Source organism: Mesoplodon bidens (assembly GCF_964165515.1).
Source record: "Mesoplodon bidens genome assembly, chromosome: 3".
Classification (NCBI taxonomy): Eukaryota; Metazoa; Chordata; class Mammalia; order Artiodactyla; family Ziphiidae; genus Mesoplodon; species Mesoplodon bidens.
In genome coordinates, this window is record NC_138178.1 from 73972534 (window position 1) to 73993880 (window position 21347).

General features: G+C 34.3%; 1 protein-coding gene across 5 annotated transcripts in view; it reads right to left on the reverse strand.

Annotated features, from left to right (window-relative positions):
• Window positions 1–21347, reverse strand: part of MEF2A (myocyte enhancer factor 2A) — a 170271-nt gene that overhangs the window by 64231 nt on the left and 84693 nt on the right. For all 5 annotated transcript variants that reach the window (XM_081228555.1, XM_081228559.1, XM_081228557.1 and 2 more), the window contains exon 4: window positions 10190–10393. In XM_081228555.1, coding sequence (XP_081084681.1) covers window positions 10190–10393 — 204 coding nt within the window. The remainder of the gene's footprint in view (window positions 1–10189; window positions 10394–21347) is intronic.

Here is a 21347-nt window from a genome sequence, read left to right on the forward strand (position 1 = left end):
GTATATTAAGATTACCAACTGGGCATATACCCTGAGAAATCTGTAATTCAAAAAGAGCTATGTACCACAGTGTTCACTGCAGCACTATTTACAACAGCCAGGACATGGAAGCAACCTAACTGTCCATCGACAGATGAATGGCTAAAGAAGATGTGGCACATCTATACAATGGAATGTTACTCAGCCATAAAAAGAAACGAAATTGAGTTATTTGTAGTGAGGTGGATGGACCTAGAATCTGTCATATAGAGTAAGTCAGAAAGAGAAAAACAAATACTGTATGCTAACACAGATATATGGAATCTAAAAAAAAAATGGTTCTGATGAATCTAGGGGCAGGAGAGGAATAAAGACACAGACGTAGAGAATGGACTTGAAGACACGGAGAGGGGGAAGGGTAAGCTGGGACAAAGTGAGAGAGTAACATTGATATATATACACTACCAAATGTAAAATAGATAGCTAGCGGGAAGCAGCTGCATAGCACAGGGAGATCAGCTCGGTGCTTTGGGACCACTTAGAGGGGTGGGATAAGGAGGGTAGAAGGGAGACGCAAGAGGGAGGGGATATACGTATGCATATAGCTGATTCACCTTGTTATACAGCAGAAACTAACACAACATTGTCAAGCAATTATACTCCAATAAAGATGTTTAAAAAAAAAGATTACAATGAACCCAACTATATGAAACAAAAGCCAATAGAATCTATGAAAACCTTCTATATTGGAAAGGAAAGTAGAAAGATAATACAACTTCCCATCTCTGAATAATTTTCTTTTACATAGCAGCCATTTATTCAGATGAACATAAGCTGATGAACACTATCTCGGAAGGGAGGGAGGGAAGAAAAAACCCTTCTATGATTAAACAGTAGTCTGCTCTACTATAAAACATGTTTTGGAATGCAAATTAGCTCATATGAAACTGATAAACAGAGAATGATGTCAGTATAATAAAGAAGTCACATTGGTTCATTAGTGATTTTTCCTAGGAAAGGGGAGCCAGGAAAGAGGGAACAGCATCACAACCTTCAAGAGGAAAGGAGAATGTCCTCCTGACAGCAGGAACATTTATCTGTATTATAAGAAAATTTTAAACGAGGGCTTCAGAGGAGTACTCTCAGCCTTGTTGCAGGTTCCCATGCCCACTTTAATGCTAACCGCCCCCTTCCCCCATGGCTCATTGCTACATTGCCATCTGTACTGTCCTAAAACCCACTATCTCCATCCTAATTAAAGTGCTGCCAGCATTTCTATTCAAGTAATTAATTTGGTGAATTTATCATACCAACTCTTGTCGTCACTAGCTTCACTAAGGTGCCTCACTGAGCAGTTCAAACTATCTTCTCAATTACTAATTAGTTTATGTTGGTGCTCAGAACACAAAGTTGCATAGGTTTTGCAGTCTGTAAAATTTTTCAGGAATGCATAAACTGCACTACACCGGAAGCACTTGTACTTTTTTCTTTTAAAGTCTGTTTACTTGTCTAAAAGTTGGAAGTTATATATACTGGGAGGAGATGTGGAAGATGGGGAGATACTGAAATAAAGGCATCATTTCCAGTGTTACAGAGCGAAGAAAATCACATCCTGTTCATTCTTGAGCTTTATTTCCACTTAAAGATACTTTATGTTTTTGTCCTTATTAGCTTTGGGTAACATTTGATGGATTTTTAAGAGTATCATAAATGAATTAACACTGAAGTGAGCAACACTGCTTTTAGCTCAGTTTTATAGGTCACTATTAAGCCATGTGCTGGATCTGTGGGAATCCACGAGGAAGAATACTAATGCTCTTTCTCAAAGTCTTTGCCTTAAAGGATCTACAGTCTTTCAGAGATCCAGCGTTACGCAACCCAGTCCACGGCCTGTTAGGAACCAGGCTGCACAGCAGGAGGTAAGCGGCAGGCGAGCGAGTGAAGCTTCATCTGCTGCTCCCTACTGCTCGCATTACCGCCTGAACCATCCCCCACACCCGCCCCCGTGGAAAAACTGTCTTCCACAAAACTGGTCCCTGGTGCCAAAAAGGTTGGGGACCACTGAGATAGACCCAAGACTTTCAAGAGAACATTATTTAAGTCTTGGTTTTGTCATTATGCACTGGTATGATCTTGGACAAGTTCTTTACTTTGTTTGGACTCCAGCTTCCTTATCAATTAAAGTACAGAACTAGATCAAGGTTTCCAAACCTCTTCATAACACAAACTCCTTTTCACAATAATTTTGGTCATTCTGTCATTTTTGCATAATAATAATGAAGTGATTTTAAGTAAAAATACTTTAAATTGCTGTATTAAAGGAGATCACATTGTACAGATTATTTATAAAATAATATTTGACTATATTCACATTATGGCCAAATTCTAAACATTTCCTTTTCTACAAATGATGTACTCAAAATTTTTATAGCTCAATTAAGAAAAAGTGTCATGTGTGAATACATTACACACTTTAGAACACAGCCTAAATCCCCACTTTAATCCCTCTTCCCCATTCAAACCAACTGGAATAGCATTCTTCATCATACAAATCTCAACATTACTAAAAAGCTACCATAATTAAGAGGTGAGGTAACAGTCTATTTTTAAAACTATAAATTTCTTTTAAAATGTTAATTATCTGCTGCCAGATGAGTATTCTTACAACAACTATTTGACTGCCTAAACTTTTAAACACTTCTAACGGCTGTCCAATGCCCATAAGACAAATATCAAATGTTACAGCCTGGTATTCAAGGCATTCCATCAACTATACCCAATCTGTTTCTTCCTTACCTTTATTACTCCCCTATGCAAACTCTATTCCACAGAAACTTTGTGTATGATGTGAATATTGGTTTATTTTTTTCTATATGTATACTGCACGTATATGCATACTGCATGTATACTGCATGTCTGCCTTAGCTACCTTTATATGAGAACTGAAATACAACTTAGACTATAGATATATCTCACTTTTCAGGCATACCCATAACACTGTTAAATACGGTGAGTACTCTACAGCTTTTGATCTAAATGAACTTCTAGCTCTAACACTAATATAATATTTATATGCTGAATGGTTAATATTTGGTGGTAAACATCAAAATCTTCGGATTCTAAGTGCTTTGAATCCATACTGAAGTGTATCCAACAAAGGGACTTCTGAAGTAAGATAATAAAATAGCCACATATAATCCTGTTAGAAAAACATAAGAAATATGGCCAGTTACCACCATATTCCCAGTGTCCAGTACAATGCCTCATATATATGATAAATATCAGTTCAATAAATTAAAAAATGAAGAAATAATGCATTACATTCAATACTTTTACCCTTTTCTCTTCACTTCTCTTCAGCCCCTTTCAAAAAAATCACAATGCAATTCTAATAGAATTTACAGCTTGGGAAGTGCAAGAGTCAGTAAAACCGCAGGCAGCTATTCTATTAGGCTCTTTCAATAGGCACCCAAACCTTCAGGAGAAAGTCAAGGGTATTATACTCTTCGGAATCTGGTTTACTTCTCAGGTTTTAGCTATTTCCACTCTCCACATTACACTACAGCTATTCACAGCTGATTTTAATTCCATAAAATAAGTATGCTACACCTCATTTCCTACTTTCCACATAAGCTGTCCCCCCTGACCTACAACACCTTTCTTCTAACCCCTTTTCTCTCTCCAACCTTATCTTTTAAAGGACTCAGGTGATGGTGTCACCTCTAGAGGAAGTTTTCTCTGACCACTCTCCCAATCCTCTGTACCCTCCTTTTCTCACTGGTCAAAAATTTGGTCAATGTATCAAAGAACTTCCTGAGGAAAAAAAGAACAATTTATCTCATCGTAAGTACTAAAACATTCAATCCATGACACATAGGGACATAAAAAGGATACAAAAGTATTCATTAATAATTACAAGAAATGCATTACAAAAATGTGAGCCATATTATGAAGTGATATATATATATCACTTATATATATATATATATATATATCTCACCCTTTTCACCCATGAACTCCTGTTTATATATCAGCAACATCAATCTCTGATGGAGAAAAACCTGACCTTAAGGAAATAAAAATCACACGCAGAGATGCATAGTTCCTTATATAAAGCACATAAATGAAAACCAATAATTGTATGATAAATAATAATATTCAAATACATAGCAAAATGAAAAGAGTAAAACTGAAATTGTAAGAGCTATGGTGATTGCTGTGTGAGGTGATGGTGCAGGACATGTGGGAAGAGGAGGAGGGCCATGAGGATTGCATGCCTCACCCTGTGAATCACCATCCTGCTGCTTCAGGCTCTGTTAGGAATAAAAGAGCAGGGCAGGGGGCTGGAGGTGGAGGAAAGCTTTGTCTTGTCTTCAGATGTTTCATTATTTTTTCCCTTTCCCTGCCGCTCCAACTGCAGCCCTGTAAAACATTAGGCAAGCCTCTTAAACACTCCCTGTCTGTTCCATTCCTCATCTGTAACATGGGGAGAAAAAAACTGATTGGCTCAAAAAGGCTCTCTGAGGACATAATAATACTGTCAGAAAACCTAAATATAATCATGCCTCCAAATTCTGTAACTAGATGATCTCAGAAGACAAAAGTCATTTATCTTTCTTTTCCGCTCAGCTGAGGAACTGGAGTCCATCTCCCCACCCATCCCCTCCAGACCCCCTAAATACACTCAAAGAAGCACATATAACCATAAAGAATTGAATCGAAAGGTCACCCATTAAAAATGTGTTCCCTAGTTTGCAATTCACACCAAATCAGCATACTCCTTTGAATTGCTCTTTAGAAGGTCTTAAAAGTTACAATGTGTGCTTGCTCACTGCTTGAAATTATTTCAGAGGATAGTCTTAGGGATAAAAATATTTTAAAAGCTGGATAACTACTGCCAAGACATTGCATGTTAACTTGAAGCTTTTAGTCTCACTGCACTTGGGACAAGTTACTTCAAGTTAATACAAGATTGCTTAGGCCTCATCTCAAAAGTTTCTGATTCAGTAGGTCTGAGGTGGGGCCCAAGAACTTAGATTTCTAACAAGTTCTCTGGTGATCCTGATGCTGCTGGTCAAGGCACCACACTTTGAGAACTACCGATTTTAAATAATGTACTCCTGGCATGATCACTTTTACTACCAGCTGCTTTTATTTAGTAATTGATAGATGCATCTTATATTGATTCCCTATCTTCCTTTGAGATGTTATTTCCAAATTCCTTTGTAATTTGAAAGCAGGGAAGAACTATTAAGACTCAAAAAAGCAGATTTTCTCTTCCTTTAGAACGCAAATTATCATCATCTTACTTCATTTATCACTGTGCCTCAACTTCCTCAACTACGAAATGGGGATAATTAGAGGGATTCAATAATATAATAAGATAATATAAATAAAAGCCCTGGGAAGAGTACCAGGTCATAATAAGTACTTGATAAATGTTGTATATAATTCTTGTTGCAATTACTTCGCTAATTTTCTGTTCATTATTGAGGAAAACTTATTCATGTTTGCTATATTATACATTACTGGTATATGTATAAAATCTTATCTATTTATGGTGAAATGTCCCAGAGCGCCAATGGATTCGGTAAACTGGGGAACAAAGGGAGGGGGTAATGTTAAAGACCTAGGTTCTAATCCCAGTTTTCCCACTAAATTGCTACATGACTCTGGGCAAGTCATTTAACCCTAGTCTCAATTTCTGCTTCTGAAAAAGCTTACCTTGGATATGAAGATCAAATGAGATAATGCAAGTGAAAAAAAAAATTTAAGTACTGTAGTATTCCTGTGGTGAAGAAAATACCTCTATTTGGGAACAGTTCACAAGATATTAATAAGAGAGATAACTGGCCATGGCCCCTGTATTTACATCCTTAAATGACAGCACAATGATCTGAATCACCACACAAGCTATTTACTGAATGTCCAATGCCACCAAGTCACTATTTTAAATATATAATGCTATTTTAAATATATTATGAGCAGATATATTTAATATTTCAAATATTATTGCAAAGTGAAAGAAAAGTAGATACAAAAGTAATCTCAGGCATTTATTGTGTAGCGGCTGCTAACATCCTCACTTCATGCCTTTAGCATAATTTTTATTTTGATGCAGAACCCTTGTATTGGTTCTAGGCTTTTATTCAGTATAAATTCAAAGTGAATGAATAATGGCAACTAATTAGATTGGTGATTTTCATTTCTAGTTTCTAATACTCTAGGACATACTAATGTTCTTATAAAATTGCATAATACAGTTCACAAGTTTTTAAATCAATTTACTGAAAAGAAGATTTGGGGGTTATAACATTTTCTTTGTACATTTCAATTAACTTACTACCTTTTGTAGGACCAAACAAAAATCTGCCACCTTTCTTTGTGTCAATGCTTACCAATATAAAAAGATACAATGTATATCTTTGATGTTTCCTAATGAACTATAGGGAATAAAGTAGTAAAACTCATTTTTTGAAAGGAATATATTCCTGAAAAGCAGTACACAAACATTTTCAAATAAAATGTCATTTTAACTGCAGCAGTGATACTCCCCTTTCAAAGAAATCCAGTTATGAAGTCTCGTACAAAGTTTACCCCAATGACAATCTCCTAATTTACCAATGTGTAAATTTCCATTTTCATGTATTTAGCTTTCTCAACACAGGAGATATATACATCCAAGACATTGCAGACCTTAATTTAAAATACCTAATTGCAATTTAAAATATGTAAATGCTGTTGATTAAAAAAAAACAAAGCTATACAGAAAAAATTCTTATCAACTATGATTAAAATGTTAAAACTGATTAAAATTTTAAGAGACTAGTTTTAAAATATAAATATGAAACAAGGAAAAGCAAAGATAGAAAACACCACTCTGTAGATGTGTTTCTAATACCTGTGGTTAAAAATACCTGTAGATCAATGTGAGCATCATGTATTCCTCTGTTTATCGTCACAATATTCAAATACCAACTACTTTTACTTTTACTATATCATATTTATTCTATAGTGCTCCCAGAAAACATATTAGATCTAATTCCACAGGCAAAAACATGTGCATCCTTATGCCACGGACTATGCAGATGTGGTTAATAATACAGGGCACCCATCCCTCATCTCTCCACAGTACATCCCAAAAGGGCCTGTGTGTAGGATCCAGCAGAATAGAAATATTGATACATCTGCAGAAGACTCCATTTTAATATATTTAAGGTTATGTCAAAGAATATCTTAGTTCTGGGGTAAAGCAAAATCCTGCTAATTTTAAAGACTAACATATATGCAACAGGAAATGGGTGAATTCAGGTTAGAGGCCTTATGAAAGTTGTTCACGAAATTTTCAGTTAGTTTCACTGTTGGTCATATTGCATAAGGAAACACTCTAAAGTAGATCACTTATAGTTGTTCATGCCTCCATTTACTGCTGATGTACTCAGCGAATAAGTACATCATGAGATGGCCCAAGAGTCCAGAACCAATTTGTTAGAGGTTTAATATAAAATCTTCCATTGGTAAAAGTGTATCTCAATGTTTTACAAAACTGTAGGTAGGAGAAAAATAAAAGTCTCGTGGCTTGAATTAGAAATCTCTAAATAATATCACTTTGCAGAGTCCCTGGCACGCAGAAGTCTCTCAAATATTTTTGTCAAATGAACAAATGCACGTCAACAAGTTTGCTTCCAATTACAACAACTGTTTGAAGGAAACTATATGTAAAAGGAAAAAATACTTAAAATGATATTCTAAAAATATCCTTAAATAAGATATTTGTAACGCACTTAGAAAGTGGCCCACAGGAAGCTTTATACAAGTATTTGTCATTAGTCTTATCCTGTTAATTTAGTTTGGTTCACAACAATCTTGGTAGCTGCATTAGCATAAAGCCATCACCACAACTGATAAAAAGAACTCAGGTATGTATGCACTACTAGTGAGGATGTAGTTGCATCACCTTTACATGTGGAATAAAGACCATCTTACAAGAGTAACCACTACTGTCTTATAATGAAGATTAACTCAGTAAGACATTAACATACAAGAAAGGTGAATTAAGCCTTATAATTTTATCCTACCACAACAAATTAAATCCCTTATAATCCAATGTTTTCTGTCTTGTATTTACATAATGTGTCTTGTATTTATATAATTCAGAACTTCAAAAAGAGCTACTGGTAAGGTTCATGTTCATTTATATCTAAGAAATTCAATTAAAAAAATAAAACATCAAAATGGCAATTGATGGCAATTTGCTTCATGCTAAAGCAAACTATAATATAGGAGAGTGCTAAAAAGTGTTTGGGATTTACTCTCTTACACTTTGACTGCTGACCACAACAGAGATGAAGACTGAGGTAGTCTGAAAATTCTGTGAGGATTAAATCACACTATATTCTTCATATTCTCTAAGGAAGTAAACTTTAGGCTGTGCGAAGTACCCTCAACTTCCGGGGGCCAAGAACAACAACTGCTGCAATGAAAGAGCAGAGTAGTTAGGGTTAAGGAGGTGATTGCCTTCTATAATGAAACTAGCTTCAATATCTATTTGTTGACACTGTTAAAGTCAACTCTATTTTTTTGTTTGACTTAAGGCAGTGGAGCTTTTGATAAGACACAGAGGTTTTTAAAATAAGATGTCATTTTAAACTAAACACCAGGGACACCTTCTATTTCAAGGAAAGCCCGTTACAAAGTCTCTTTATGAAGCTTACCCAAACCAAGATCCCCTAATTTACAAAATTAGGATTCAAAATGCATTATGATACATAACCGGGGAAGAGTCTACTAAGCAGTTTATATGGCACATAAGTGATAAGATATACCATAAAAGCTAAATGATATAAAATAACTTACAATTGATTAAAACACAGCTGTGCTAAGGAGTCTGGCTAAAGATGTAACCATGTAGTTTAACCGAAGTGATCAACAAAAGCAAGATCAAAAGCTTCATTTCTCACTGGAGTGAGCCACTCAAATAAAATGGTGGGAAAATCAAGCAACAGAGGAATCGTAGCTCTAATTATACTACACTTTTACTTTTCATTTCAAATAATTAATTGCTAAAAAATAAGTATTTTTCTAATAAAAGTAGCAGAATTTTTTTTTTTGCAGTAACAATCAATCAATTACTGTCGAAAAAGGAATGGTTAAGGCAGAAAAATATAGGGGAAATTTAAAATGCATTTTCAGAACTATAACATAATCTGTGGAGGCAAATAAATCAGATTCCTACACAATAAAATAAAGTATATTTCTCTATCTTAATTTCAATTTCTCAAATAAAATCTAAATTTGGACTTCATTTCTTCTTTTATGGCTAGTTCTGCATCATTTCCCATGATTTCAGTACTTTAACCAAGGAAATCTCTAATTTACTGAAACAGCTTTCTAATATTACAAAACTAAGTAAACATATATGTCTTTTCAAGCAGCGAAAAAAAAATCCATTTCGAACAAAAATAAAACAAAACCTCAAAGTATAAACAAAAAAGATAAAAGTAAATAAGAATGCTAATTTAAAATGTTATTAGAAATATACATAGAAAGTTATCTTTTATAAGATTTTTGCAAGAGAAAATAGTTGAAGGGGAAAGTATATTTGTTCTCCTTTTTGAAGGTTTTGTCTTAAAACACTTTCTGAATAGACTGAAATCATTCTAAAAAACTTTTCTTTATTTTCACTTAATTAGGTTGGTAGAACTATGAGAGATACCAAAGGGCAACAGATTAAAAAAAATAATGAGGTAATCCTCCCCCTACAACCAAAGCACTATTAACAAAATAGAAATAATATTTACATCATTTCCTTCCATTTCATTAGTGTTTTAAAGTTGTGGGTAGTCACTGAGGTAATGAAATAATTAAGACATGTTAAAACTATAACTTCATACTGTCCAAAGTGATATAGTTTCTTATAATATTAATTTAAAAAGTCATACAAAATAAGTAATCATAGATGAAATGTTAGATTATACTGATGTATATAGTACAACAGCCTAGTTTATTTTTCCTCAATGATTAGGATATGCTTATAACATAAATGGGTCATCATATAGCAATAATTAGACCCTTCTAAGAAACAATTCAGAGAAAAGCTGTATCTATAACCGATTTATATTTTGAATATAAAAAGCAACCTGACAGTTAAAGTTATTAAACCAAGATTTAATTATTATCTACAATTCAGGCATTACTAGATATATGTTACCTCAACAATATCCGAGTTGGTTCTGCTTTCGTGAGGTTCATTATATTCTGTATACTTGAGAAGAACTTTGTCCATATCAGTGCTGGCATACTGAAACAGTTTGTTAGAGCTGTTGAAAATGATGAGTGCTATTTCACAGTCACAGAGCACACTAAGTTCATAGGCTTTCTTCATTAATCCAAACTTTCTCTTTGTAAAAGTGACCTAGACAATCCAAAAAAAAAGTATATTTTTATTACAAGTTATTAGTTGTACTTGAATACAGGCTACCTGAAGATGAGTCCTCTTTTAACACTGAGTCTGATTTCAAAGCTGAAAAAGGTTCCTAGCTTCATACTCCACATGAGTCTTCCCAATTTGCCAAAGGCCTACAATCCTACATATATCCTGTACCTCCAAGGGCTCTAATAGAGCAGTCTCCTGAGGAGGCTTCCTTTATCCTTGGTTGCCACTCTGCTGAAGTGGGCAAAGAACCAGAGAAGGAAACAGTTGATCAGTGGCCCCTTATCATCCAGCTTAAAATGGCATTAGAAAACCAAGTCCCACCTCAAGTAATCCATTCATTACTCAGACTTTAATCCCTAAACAGCAAAGTACATCCACTAATCTAATTTATACTTCTCCTCCTTCCCAAGCTCTTCTACTGCACCCACTGAAATTCAGTCTAGATCAGCAAATTCCACAATGTCCTCAAATTCTTCTTTGAATATTTCTTTCTCTAACTGAAACATGTCACCTGAAGCCCTCTCAAATAGAGACTAATTAGTTTGTTTTTAAATACTACATCTCCTGTACTCAAGGGTCTGGAAGATATGTCCTTTTTGCTCCCCATTCCTCCTCAATTTTCCTTTCTTCTTCTCTAAAAACCCCAGATATTTTGAAGCTCAAGCCATGAAATTTATACCACCCAAAAACTCTCCTTGTGGTGAGCCCTGGTCACTCTCCCTCTCCCTCATGCACTGGTAAGTATCACATAACTACTTCTCATTCTAATCCTGCTCTTATCTCTGATGACTTCAGCATCTGTGTAAAAAATTAGTGCAAATACCTTAGCCTCTCAGTTCCTTTATCTCCCAACCTCCAAAATGATCAACCACCACCACATGTCAAGCACTCCTACTGCCATACCTTAACTGTGCCATAAACAATAATCACATCACCTCCAAAATCTCAATTTCACGCATTCCACTTTGCCTTCTATGCAACTCTCCTATTTTGTATTCTCTCTCCAGAAATTCTTTAACCTTCATCAAGTCCTCCAATCCATTTACCTCACCACTTTGTTACTATCTACATATTCTCATGCCCTTTCTTCTCTCTTTAGAGTCCATGGTCCATCACTATTTTTCACTCCTTTGCTCCTCTACTCTTCTCTCATTAACATACTCGCTTAGCACAGCCCCAACCAAGTACTGACCCCCCATACATTTACCCAATTATCCCTTTATCTTTATGCAAGTAGCTGACAATTACTGGGAACATTAAGTGTGCATGCACACTCACACCCACATCCCCCTTGTGTTTCTAAACTGATGACTATAAATCTCAACTAACACTTAACATTGCCTGACATTATAACTTGGCTTATTTGTCCCATTATCCCATTCTCCAGGTCAGCTACTTCCTACCTTCTCTCCCTCAAATCAACTCTCCACTGATAACCTTGCCTCAAACCACTGAGAAAACAGAAATCAGCAGCAACTATCTCACTTCCCATCACCAAATCTATCAATTCAATTGTTTCATCTGTACTTTTCCACACTCTCCCTTCTCTGCTGTCATTATTGACATCTCTGTTCCTATTCCTTTCCATATGCTACACTCTCTTCCCTCATCATGGTTTCCTTCCTATCAGATCAAAGACCACAAGCTTAGAAACATGCTCTAGCATCCCCTTTGACTCCACGCTGCCCCTTCAGTTACCACCCCTTCTCTTCACCCGTCTTTCTGCTCTACTTCAGAAAGTAAAAATGTTTGAAAGAAACGTCTATAGTTGTTGCCTCTAACTTCTCATCACCTATTCTCTCCTCAACCTTACTGCAATCAGACATCCAGTCTCCAGATTCCACTAAGACTTGTCAATATCATTACAGTGACCTTCAATTTATGTGATTAAAGTCAATGGTCATTTTTTTTCTTACCTTACTATACATCTCGTTTGACAAAGTTGACCATATTCTCACTCTTCAAACATTTTCTTTTCCAGTTGTTTATGGCACAACACTGTCCTGGTGTTCCTCCTACTTCAGTGACTGCTTCCTCTCAGCCTTTAGAGCTATATCCTCTTCCTCTGCTCAGCCTCTATCCACTGAAGTGCCTGTGCGCTTCAGACTTGGGCTCCCTTCTCCTCTTTACCCCCACAGTCCTTGCTAGGTAATTGCAGCCAGCCTCATGATTTTAAAAGCAACAAATATGCTCTTTCCACAGTCTTCTCCATTTCAGCAAATGGCATCGTCATTCATTCAAACAAAACCAAATAATATCTAAGAGTTATACTTGATCCCTCTTATCACAATAATCTACCCTACCAATCCTTCAGCAAATTATTTTAGCTCCACCTCTAAAACATATCCCAAATCTATCCACTTCTATCTACACCACTATATCGCCCTAGGTTAAGTTACATAATCTCTCATGTGTATTATTTATATAATCACCTTATTTTTTTTACATCTTTATTGGAGTATAATTGCTTTTCAATGGTGTGTTAGTTTCTGCTTTATAACAAAGTGAATCAGTTATACATATACATATGTTCCCATATCTCCTCCCTCTTGCATCTCCCTCCCTCCCTCCCTCCCTCCCTATCACACCCATCCAGGTGGTCACAAAGCACCGAGCTGATCTCCCTGTGCTATGCGGCCGCTTCTTATTAGATTTCCTGCTTTACCTACTGTACCCCACAGTATATTTGCCACATACCTGACAGAGTGATGTATTTGAAACATAAATCAAAATGTGTAAGTAGGAGTTTAGAGTTTTTCACTGCACTGAAAGTAATAACCAAACTCATTAAGGAAACAGAATAAATATCTGGCCTCAAACTATGTGACCTTATTTTTCATCAGTCTCTCTTACACCCATTATGCTGCACTGGCATGTGCATGTGTATACATGTGCATGTGTTTTCCTTAACCACAAGCTACTTTCCACCTTAGGAACTTTGCTATCTTCCCTCTCTGTGGAACACTTTCACACCACATCTTTCTAATGGTTCCTTCCCTCTCCGTTTAAAAATAAATCTCTCATCTTTATTTAATCTTTTAAAGAAGTCCTTACAATATAAATACACAAATATATGACTTTATATGAATGCATATATGGAATATAATGTGTTTTGCTTGCCTCCCTATTTTCCCTTGAACCAACATAAACCTCTTAACCCACATTTTCAACTTAGTATTTTTCATTCCACACTTTTATATAAGACCATATAATCATATACACATTTAGATGTATATATATACAAGAGATCTTGTCAGCATTTTACAAAACTGGGACTCTTGTCAGTTTTATTTTGTTTTACTCATTTAACTACACCTCTTGGATATGTCTCTAAGTCAAATGGTATAGTTCTAAGGTACTCTTTTGAATAATTTCATAATTTTTCATATAAATGTTACTACTCTTTTGCTAGGTGCAAAATAAAAATCTCATTTGTAATATGAATTTTCCTAACTAGTAGTGATTAAACATCTCTTTTTTATATTTGTTGTCATTTGAGATTTGCTTGTTCTAAGCTGCTCATCTTTTGATCATTTTATAAATTGTTTATTACTTGTCTGAGAGCTCCTTGTACTGGTATATTAACCATGTTTTATACTTTCCAAATTTCTCAATCATATATTACTTTTGTTTACATATCATCTGTCATTTAAAAGTTTTAAATTTTTATAAACTGACTGTATTACTGTTCTTCAAAATCTTGGCAGTTATTATACCACTGTAAGAATATAGTCAATGTAAGAATACCACTATTAAAACATACTATTTTAAAACAATGAAATCAAAATCATTTATATTTTGAGATGCACCCAGATGTACCTGCTGCATTAAAAATTTGAATTCAGCAAAGGTGCAGTAAGAAAATGTTTTACCTTACTCCTAGTAACTGAAGAAAATGACAATCAGCAAAGGAAAGCATTTATTGCAAGAATAATTCCTACTCTAGTCAAAGACTTTCAAAATAAGTGAGATATGAACAAGACATGAGACAGGCAATACTGCTTCAGAATATCCAATAAGCATGCCTGAAGAAAATTCTCTAAAACAAAAACTTAAGTTCAGTAACAGTAAAATTAGGACAAACCCTGTTCTCCTTTCCAAAAATACTTATAAAAAGTATTTCTCTGAAGTTATCTATTAGAAGGAGTTGAAGATGAAGGATGGAGTTAGTGGAGGAGACCTAGCTTATAACAACCTCCTCTCCTCCATTCCTCCAGCTTACTCCAACTATAGTAAGATCAAAAAGAGTTTTTTCAGCAACTAGAAAGATCTGCACAAAATACACTTACGTTTCAACAGTGAAGCCAAAGACATAACAGTGAAAACTACAATCTTAATATTTTACTTTCAAGCTTTATAAATTAAATCTTTTTATTTTATCTGTAAGTGCTTAAGTCTATTTTTAAACACTTTGGTTTATTGCTAACAATTTATGACAACAGTAATATAAAATTAACTTTGTATTCTTATAAATTTGTCATCCTTTTATATTTTGAAATAATTTCAAACATACAGAGAAGTTTCAAAAAGTAGTACAAGGGAGAAGATATGGGGATACATGTATACGTATAGCTGATTCACTTTGTTATAAAGCAGTAACTAACACACTATTGGTAAAGCAAACTCTAATAAAGGTGTTTTTAAAAAAAAGTAGTACAAAACTTTCATATATCCTTCCACCAAATTACCTGTTAACATTTTACCACATTTGCATTCTCTAAACACACATAACTTTTTCTCTGAACCCTCTGGACTAAGCTGCAGGTTATAAGGTCCCTTTGCCCCTAAATACTGTCTTAAAAACAAGGACAAATATAATTATCAAAATAAAAAACCAACATGGAGATACAGCACTATTATCTAATCTATAAACCTTATTCAAATTTCTCAATTTTCCCACTAATTTCCTTCATAGGGGAAAAAAAAGTTTTGCTTTTTATTCTCCCTCTAGCACAGAATCCAATCCAGGATCATATGCTGCATTTAACTGCATCCTGTTTAATTTGAAACACTTTCTCAGTCTTTGTTTTTCAGGGCCTTGGCACTTTTGCAGAATACAGGTCATTTATATTGTGGTATGTATCTCAATTTGGCTTTGTCTGTTGTTTCTTTCTGATTATACTCAGATTGTACATTTTGGACAGGAATAGATTAGAAGCAATGTGTTCTCAATACATCTCATGAAAATCCACATACCTATTTACCCCTTAAATAGTATTGTTAGCTTGATTAAGGTAGTGTCTGCCAGTTTTTCCCCCCAGCAAAGCTACTATTTTCCCCCTATAATTAGTAAGTATATTGTGAAGATCTCTATGAAAATATTCTGTTTTCTCATCAAACTTTAACAAACTGATTTTTGCATCCACTGATGAATACTGCCTGAAAAATTATTACCATGATGGTTGTCAAATGGGAATTTTCCAATTCCATTACATTTTCTATCTACATTTACTAACTGGCATTTTACTGTGAGAGTTTTCCTTTCCTTTCATTCATTCATTCATTTATGTCAGCAACAACTCATGGATTCTTATTTTATTCTATGGGTTATAATTCATTCGTATCTTTACTCATTCTGATGTTCAAATTGTCTTTTATTTCAGCAGTGAGAGATCCTCTATGTCGGCTTCCTGTATCCATTTGACATGCTCCCAGTACTCTTTGAACTTCCTGGCACAGTCAAATGTTCCAGGCTCTTCCTGTTTTTTCCCTGCCCCAGCCCTAGAATCAGCCATTTCACCAGGAAGCTCTGATTCCTTTTGGTAGAGAACTGTATTTAGAAACTAAGATACGGAGGCTAAGTTACTTGGGTGTCACTGTTTCTAGGCCCTCTCAACAGACAGAACTAGGAAATATGTATATGTACACACATACACACACAAACACACTTCAATATCTGTTTCTATTTTTATCAAAATATATTAAAATCCATGGTACTTCCAATTCTAATTCTATGTCATAGGGTTTACCACAGGCTTCTCCCTTTCTATAGCTCCAACTCCCTTCTCTGACAGTAAGAAACCCAGCTCCCATTATCCACAATACACTTACTTATTTGCTCAATCTTAGATTACACTTTAAGTAGTTTTAAAATTGCTAAGCCACACTATGAAAAACAAACCTACCATGTAGAAACAAAAGACAGTTCTTTTATCGATACTCTGAAGGACTGGGTCAAGAGATAAATGCATACATAATTTTGGTAAGATATCATCATATATCGTCCCTTCAAATGGCTATACCAATCTGTATTCCCATCTGCATTGCACAGGACTGCCTATTTCTTCACAGCCTTACTATACTTTCAATAATAACAGTATTTAGGGCTATGAATTTTCTTCTGATTCCTACATTAAATATATTCCATAAATATGGATGTGTACTATTTTCTTTTTTTTTAGAAATTATGTTATTTTAGTTACATATTTCCGTTTTTACCCAGAAGTTGTTCGACTGGCATCAAACTTTTCAAAAAAGAAATTCTTATGTAGAATTAGCTTTCAAAAAAACCATCAAACAAAATTAATTTCTAGTTTTACTACATGGTAATCGGCGTATGTTTATAATAGTCTCCTTTATTGAATTTACTGGTGTTTCTTTGGTTAGGTAATATATGATCAATTTTGATGAATGCTCTATGTACCCTTATATGCTCTATTTTCTAAGTGTAGTGTTCAACATATCACTTAAAGTCAATTTTATTGATTATGCTGTTTAGATCTGGTTTACCATCAATTATTTTTTGTCCATTTGATCTATTTCATACTAAGACTACTGTGTTTAAGTATCTTATTACTAGTTTGTTTCCATTTATGTTTCTTTGTATCTCTTTCAGTTTCTGTTTGATAAAGGTAGTATTTAGTATACCATTATTCCTAATTCTTACATCTTCAAGGTGAATTACAGCTTTCAGCACTGAAAAGTATCTTTCTTTGCCCCATTTAATGCTTTTTTGTCTACAATCCTATATTGTCTAATATCAGGATTATAATCTGTTTTCTCATTGTTTTCATTTGTCTGGTATACCTTTTCCCATACCTTTATTTTTAGTCTTTCTGATTATTCCATTTTAGGTGTGTCTCTTTTTGCCTATATTTGGAGCTTGTGAACTAAACTGGAAATGTTTTTTCTTTTAATAAAGAGTCAGTCCCATTCACATTTATTGATATGACTGATAATGCTTAGAGATTTCATTGTCATTTTAATACTTTAATAAATATTTAATGCTTATACATATTATGTATATTTCCTATTTTTTCCTCTCTCTAAATGAGGTGTTTTCTTTGCTCCTTTATTTTAAAAAAAATTTAACAAAGATTAGCATTTTTGTCCTAGTGGTTACCTTTGTAGTTACAGCTTTTAAAAATGCCCTTGGTCTCCTGTTTTCATGTTTAATCTTTCACTATTTGGTGTGTCAAATCTTAATGATATTCTTTAACTCCCACCTATTGCCTAAACAATAACCAGTGTGCTTATTCTACTTTCCTCTTTCCCTCTCCTTTCTTACCGTGTCTCAGTTGCATTATTTCTATTTTATCACAATAAAGTAACATATAATAAATAATATATAACACATTATTCTTCCACCCTTGCCCCCACTGTTGCTTTAGGCTAAAATCTATAGTTAAGTATATTAAATGTTGATCATGTATTTTTTTGCTTATTTCCTCAGACATCTCTCAGTTGTATGAAGCTTATCCTCTACTAGATTGCACACTAACAGCTCATAAGTACAGAATTCCCTGAGCTCTAGTATGTTTAAAACTTGTTTTTATAATCTTTGTATTTGAATACAGCTTGACTGCAAATGAAATCTTTGCTTCAGACTTTTTTCCCTGCGTTTTTGAAAATGCTGCTCTACTGTTGCCTTGTGCTTTATTATCTCGATTTTGCAAAATTCGATGCCAGTCTAATTCTCTGCACTTATAAATTTGTTGTTGTTTTATACCTAGAAGCCCTGAGGATTTTTTTTATCTTAAAATCCAATAGTTTCAGTAGGATATGTATCAGAGTTGATCTCTGCAGGTCCACCTAATCCTTGGCATCTTACTTTCCCTTTTATTTATGAAAACTTTAATTATAGTTTAAATATTAGTTCTATGGTTTCGTTTTTCTTCTTCAGGGATTGCAATTATACATAAGTTCGATCTTCTTTATACATAAGTTCGATCTTCTTTATCTATCTCCCTTTTCAACCACTCCTCTCAAACCCTTTGAAATTACTTATCTCATTTTCATTCATTTAGTTGTTTCCCTGCCTTCCTTCAATCAATATTAAGGTTTCATTTGAATGTATTATTCCTTGGCCACTTTGTAATTTAGTCTTTGATTTGATATGACTTTATCTTTTTATCTTCTGGAGTTCAATCACTTTCTGTTTCATCCATGCTTTTAAAAAAAAATTCACTTCCATTCTTAGTATTTCAAAATTCTGAATCATGATTTTTTTGTCTGTAACATTCCTAAATATTTGTTTAAGGAAATTTATTGCAGGTTGGAAAGTCATATAGCTGCTTTTTCCCAATTTTTCATTGTTGGGGGAACAATCTTATCACCCAAATAGTAGTAAATATCATTTTGTTTTCTTCTTTATAATAGTATATATAGGAGAATACTGCTTGCATCACTGAATTTCTATGGAAAGAACAGTGGGGAGTGGTTTAAAATATTCTTAGTTTAAGAGCACCTCTCCTTCTGAAGGAGTTAAGTATGGTCCCTTTAATGGAAGGCTTTTGGGGAGGGTACTGGCAATGGGGAGAAGAGCTTTGTGTCCTTTGATAAATATATATATATATAGTTATATATATATTTGCATATTCTTTTGTCTTGAAGGATATATACATATATCCATTTGTATATATCCATATATTCATTTCCATTCAACTAGCATTCTCCAAAGAGTACCTTTACCTTCCTTTTTACCCTCTTCTCCCTCAAATAGTTACCTTTTCAAGACTATATATAATACTTCCTTGAGCACTACATACATTTAAGTCCTTTCTTTACCTGTGGTCTCTTCTGACCTACAAATAGTATTTTTCAGAATTTTTGGACTTAGGGTAGAATTCTTCTTTTTGTTAGTGATTTCAAATCAATCTTAAGACAGCTACAAGGTTTCCTCTTCTCCTTTCCCACATACTTTTTGCCTGATGTATGCTTGCTCACCTCAAAGACTTACAGTAGAAGTTCAAGAAACAGCACACTGTGACTTGGTAATAATTTTCTACTTGGAGGTAATGTAAAATTTGATATGCTTTGCCTTCTAGTTGTGCCAAGATTGTAGGTTTTATGTAATTTTATTTGTTCTTCTTGTTTTTCTATATCTATTTTTGGAGAAATTATGTTGGAAGAGTCAGGATTAATGCAGCCATCACTCCTTTAATTACTAAGAATTCCTCCTATAAATTTGAATCTTTGTTTTGCAACAGGCTTAAAAATTTTTTTACTTGAAACATATTAAACATTTAATTTCATTTTATTTTAAATATTATGAAATTTAAAAAATATCAGTATTAATAAAGCTATTTCAGTATCAGACAAAATAACATAAATTTTATTTTTATTTAAAAATAAAATTTATTATTTATTTATTTATTTATTAATTTCGCTGCATCGGGTCTTAGTTGCGGCATGCAGGCTCTCTAGTTGTAGCATGCACGCTCTAGAGCATGCAGGATTAGTTGCCCCGCAGCAGGTGGGATCTTAGTTCCCCGACCAGGGATTAAACCCGCATGCCCGGCATCAGAAGGCGGATTCTTAACCACTGGACCACCAGGGAAGTCCCATAAATTTTATTTTTAAATTGTCGTTTTACTCCAGTACTGTAATAACTATAAAGAAAAAGAATAGGACTAAAGGGCTAGACTACAAAATTCAGTGCCTCTATAAACTGAGACACATTTGGTTTTAACCTAACCAGCTTTCCTGATTTTGTGTAAAATCTGGGACTAATATAATTCTCTGAATTCAAGAAGATTGAACTGTACCATCTCTAAAAGACCTTCTATGTTTTAAATCCCTAGTACCTGTAAAGATTTTCACATCATATATATTTAGACATACTCTATTTCATTGTTGAATTTAAAAGTCCAGGAGAGACTTTGAGTTTCTGCTCCAGCACTTAACACTCATGGAAGTCGCCACTCTGTTCTAACAACAAGTAAAAAGCTGAACAAACTGAAAAACCAACAACTCTTCTTAGATCCCTCAGAGAGTTGAGGTCCCAGGGCAACTTCTACCTCCCAAACTGGAGACAGAGAGGCAGATACTACAAATCATAAATTACCAGAGCCATGAGCAGAACCTCCAGAGGAACCAGTACAGGGGTAGGAAAATCTTAACTGTAATTGATGAGTTGCTGGAGAATCACTGTGGACAAGTATAAAAGTTAAGAACTCTAGGGGGACCCAGTCTTGGGAAGGCATACCTACACTTTTGTGAGTTTTACCTCCAGGACCTCTATCTATCAGGTTCTCACAGTAAATTGAAATTATCAACTAAGATGGTATAAACCAGTCCAAATATATATACAAAGGATGACAAAGAATAAGATCCACGTAAAATGGAGAGTCAAGATATATTATCAGACTAGATAAAAATCAAAATCCAGCCATATACTATTTACAAAAGATATACCTAAAGCATAAAGACATAGGCTGAATGTAAATGCAGAGAACTAGACCTATCAAGAAAATACTAGCCAAAGGAAAGATGTAGCTATATTAATGTGAGACAGTAGATTTAAGTAGATTTAAGACAGACATGCCTTCCTGAGGACAGAAAAGGTCAATATGTATTAAAAAATTCACCAAGAAGATATAACAATTCTAAATATGTATGAGCCTAATGAAATATTCCCCAAATATATAAAACAATATGTATTAAGCTAATAAAATATAGAGAGAAATTGACAAATCCATCATTGTGGTAAGTG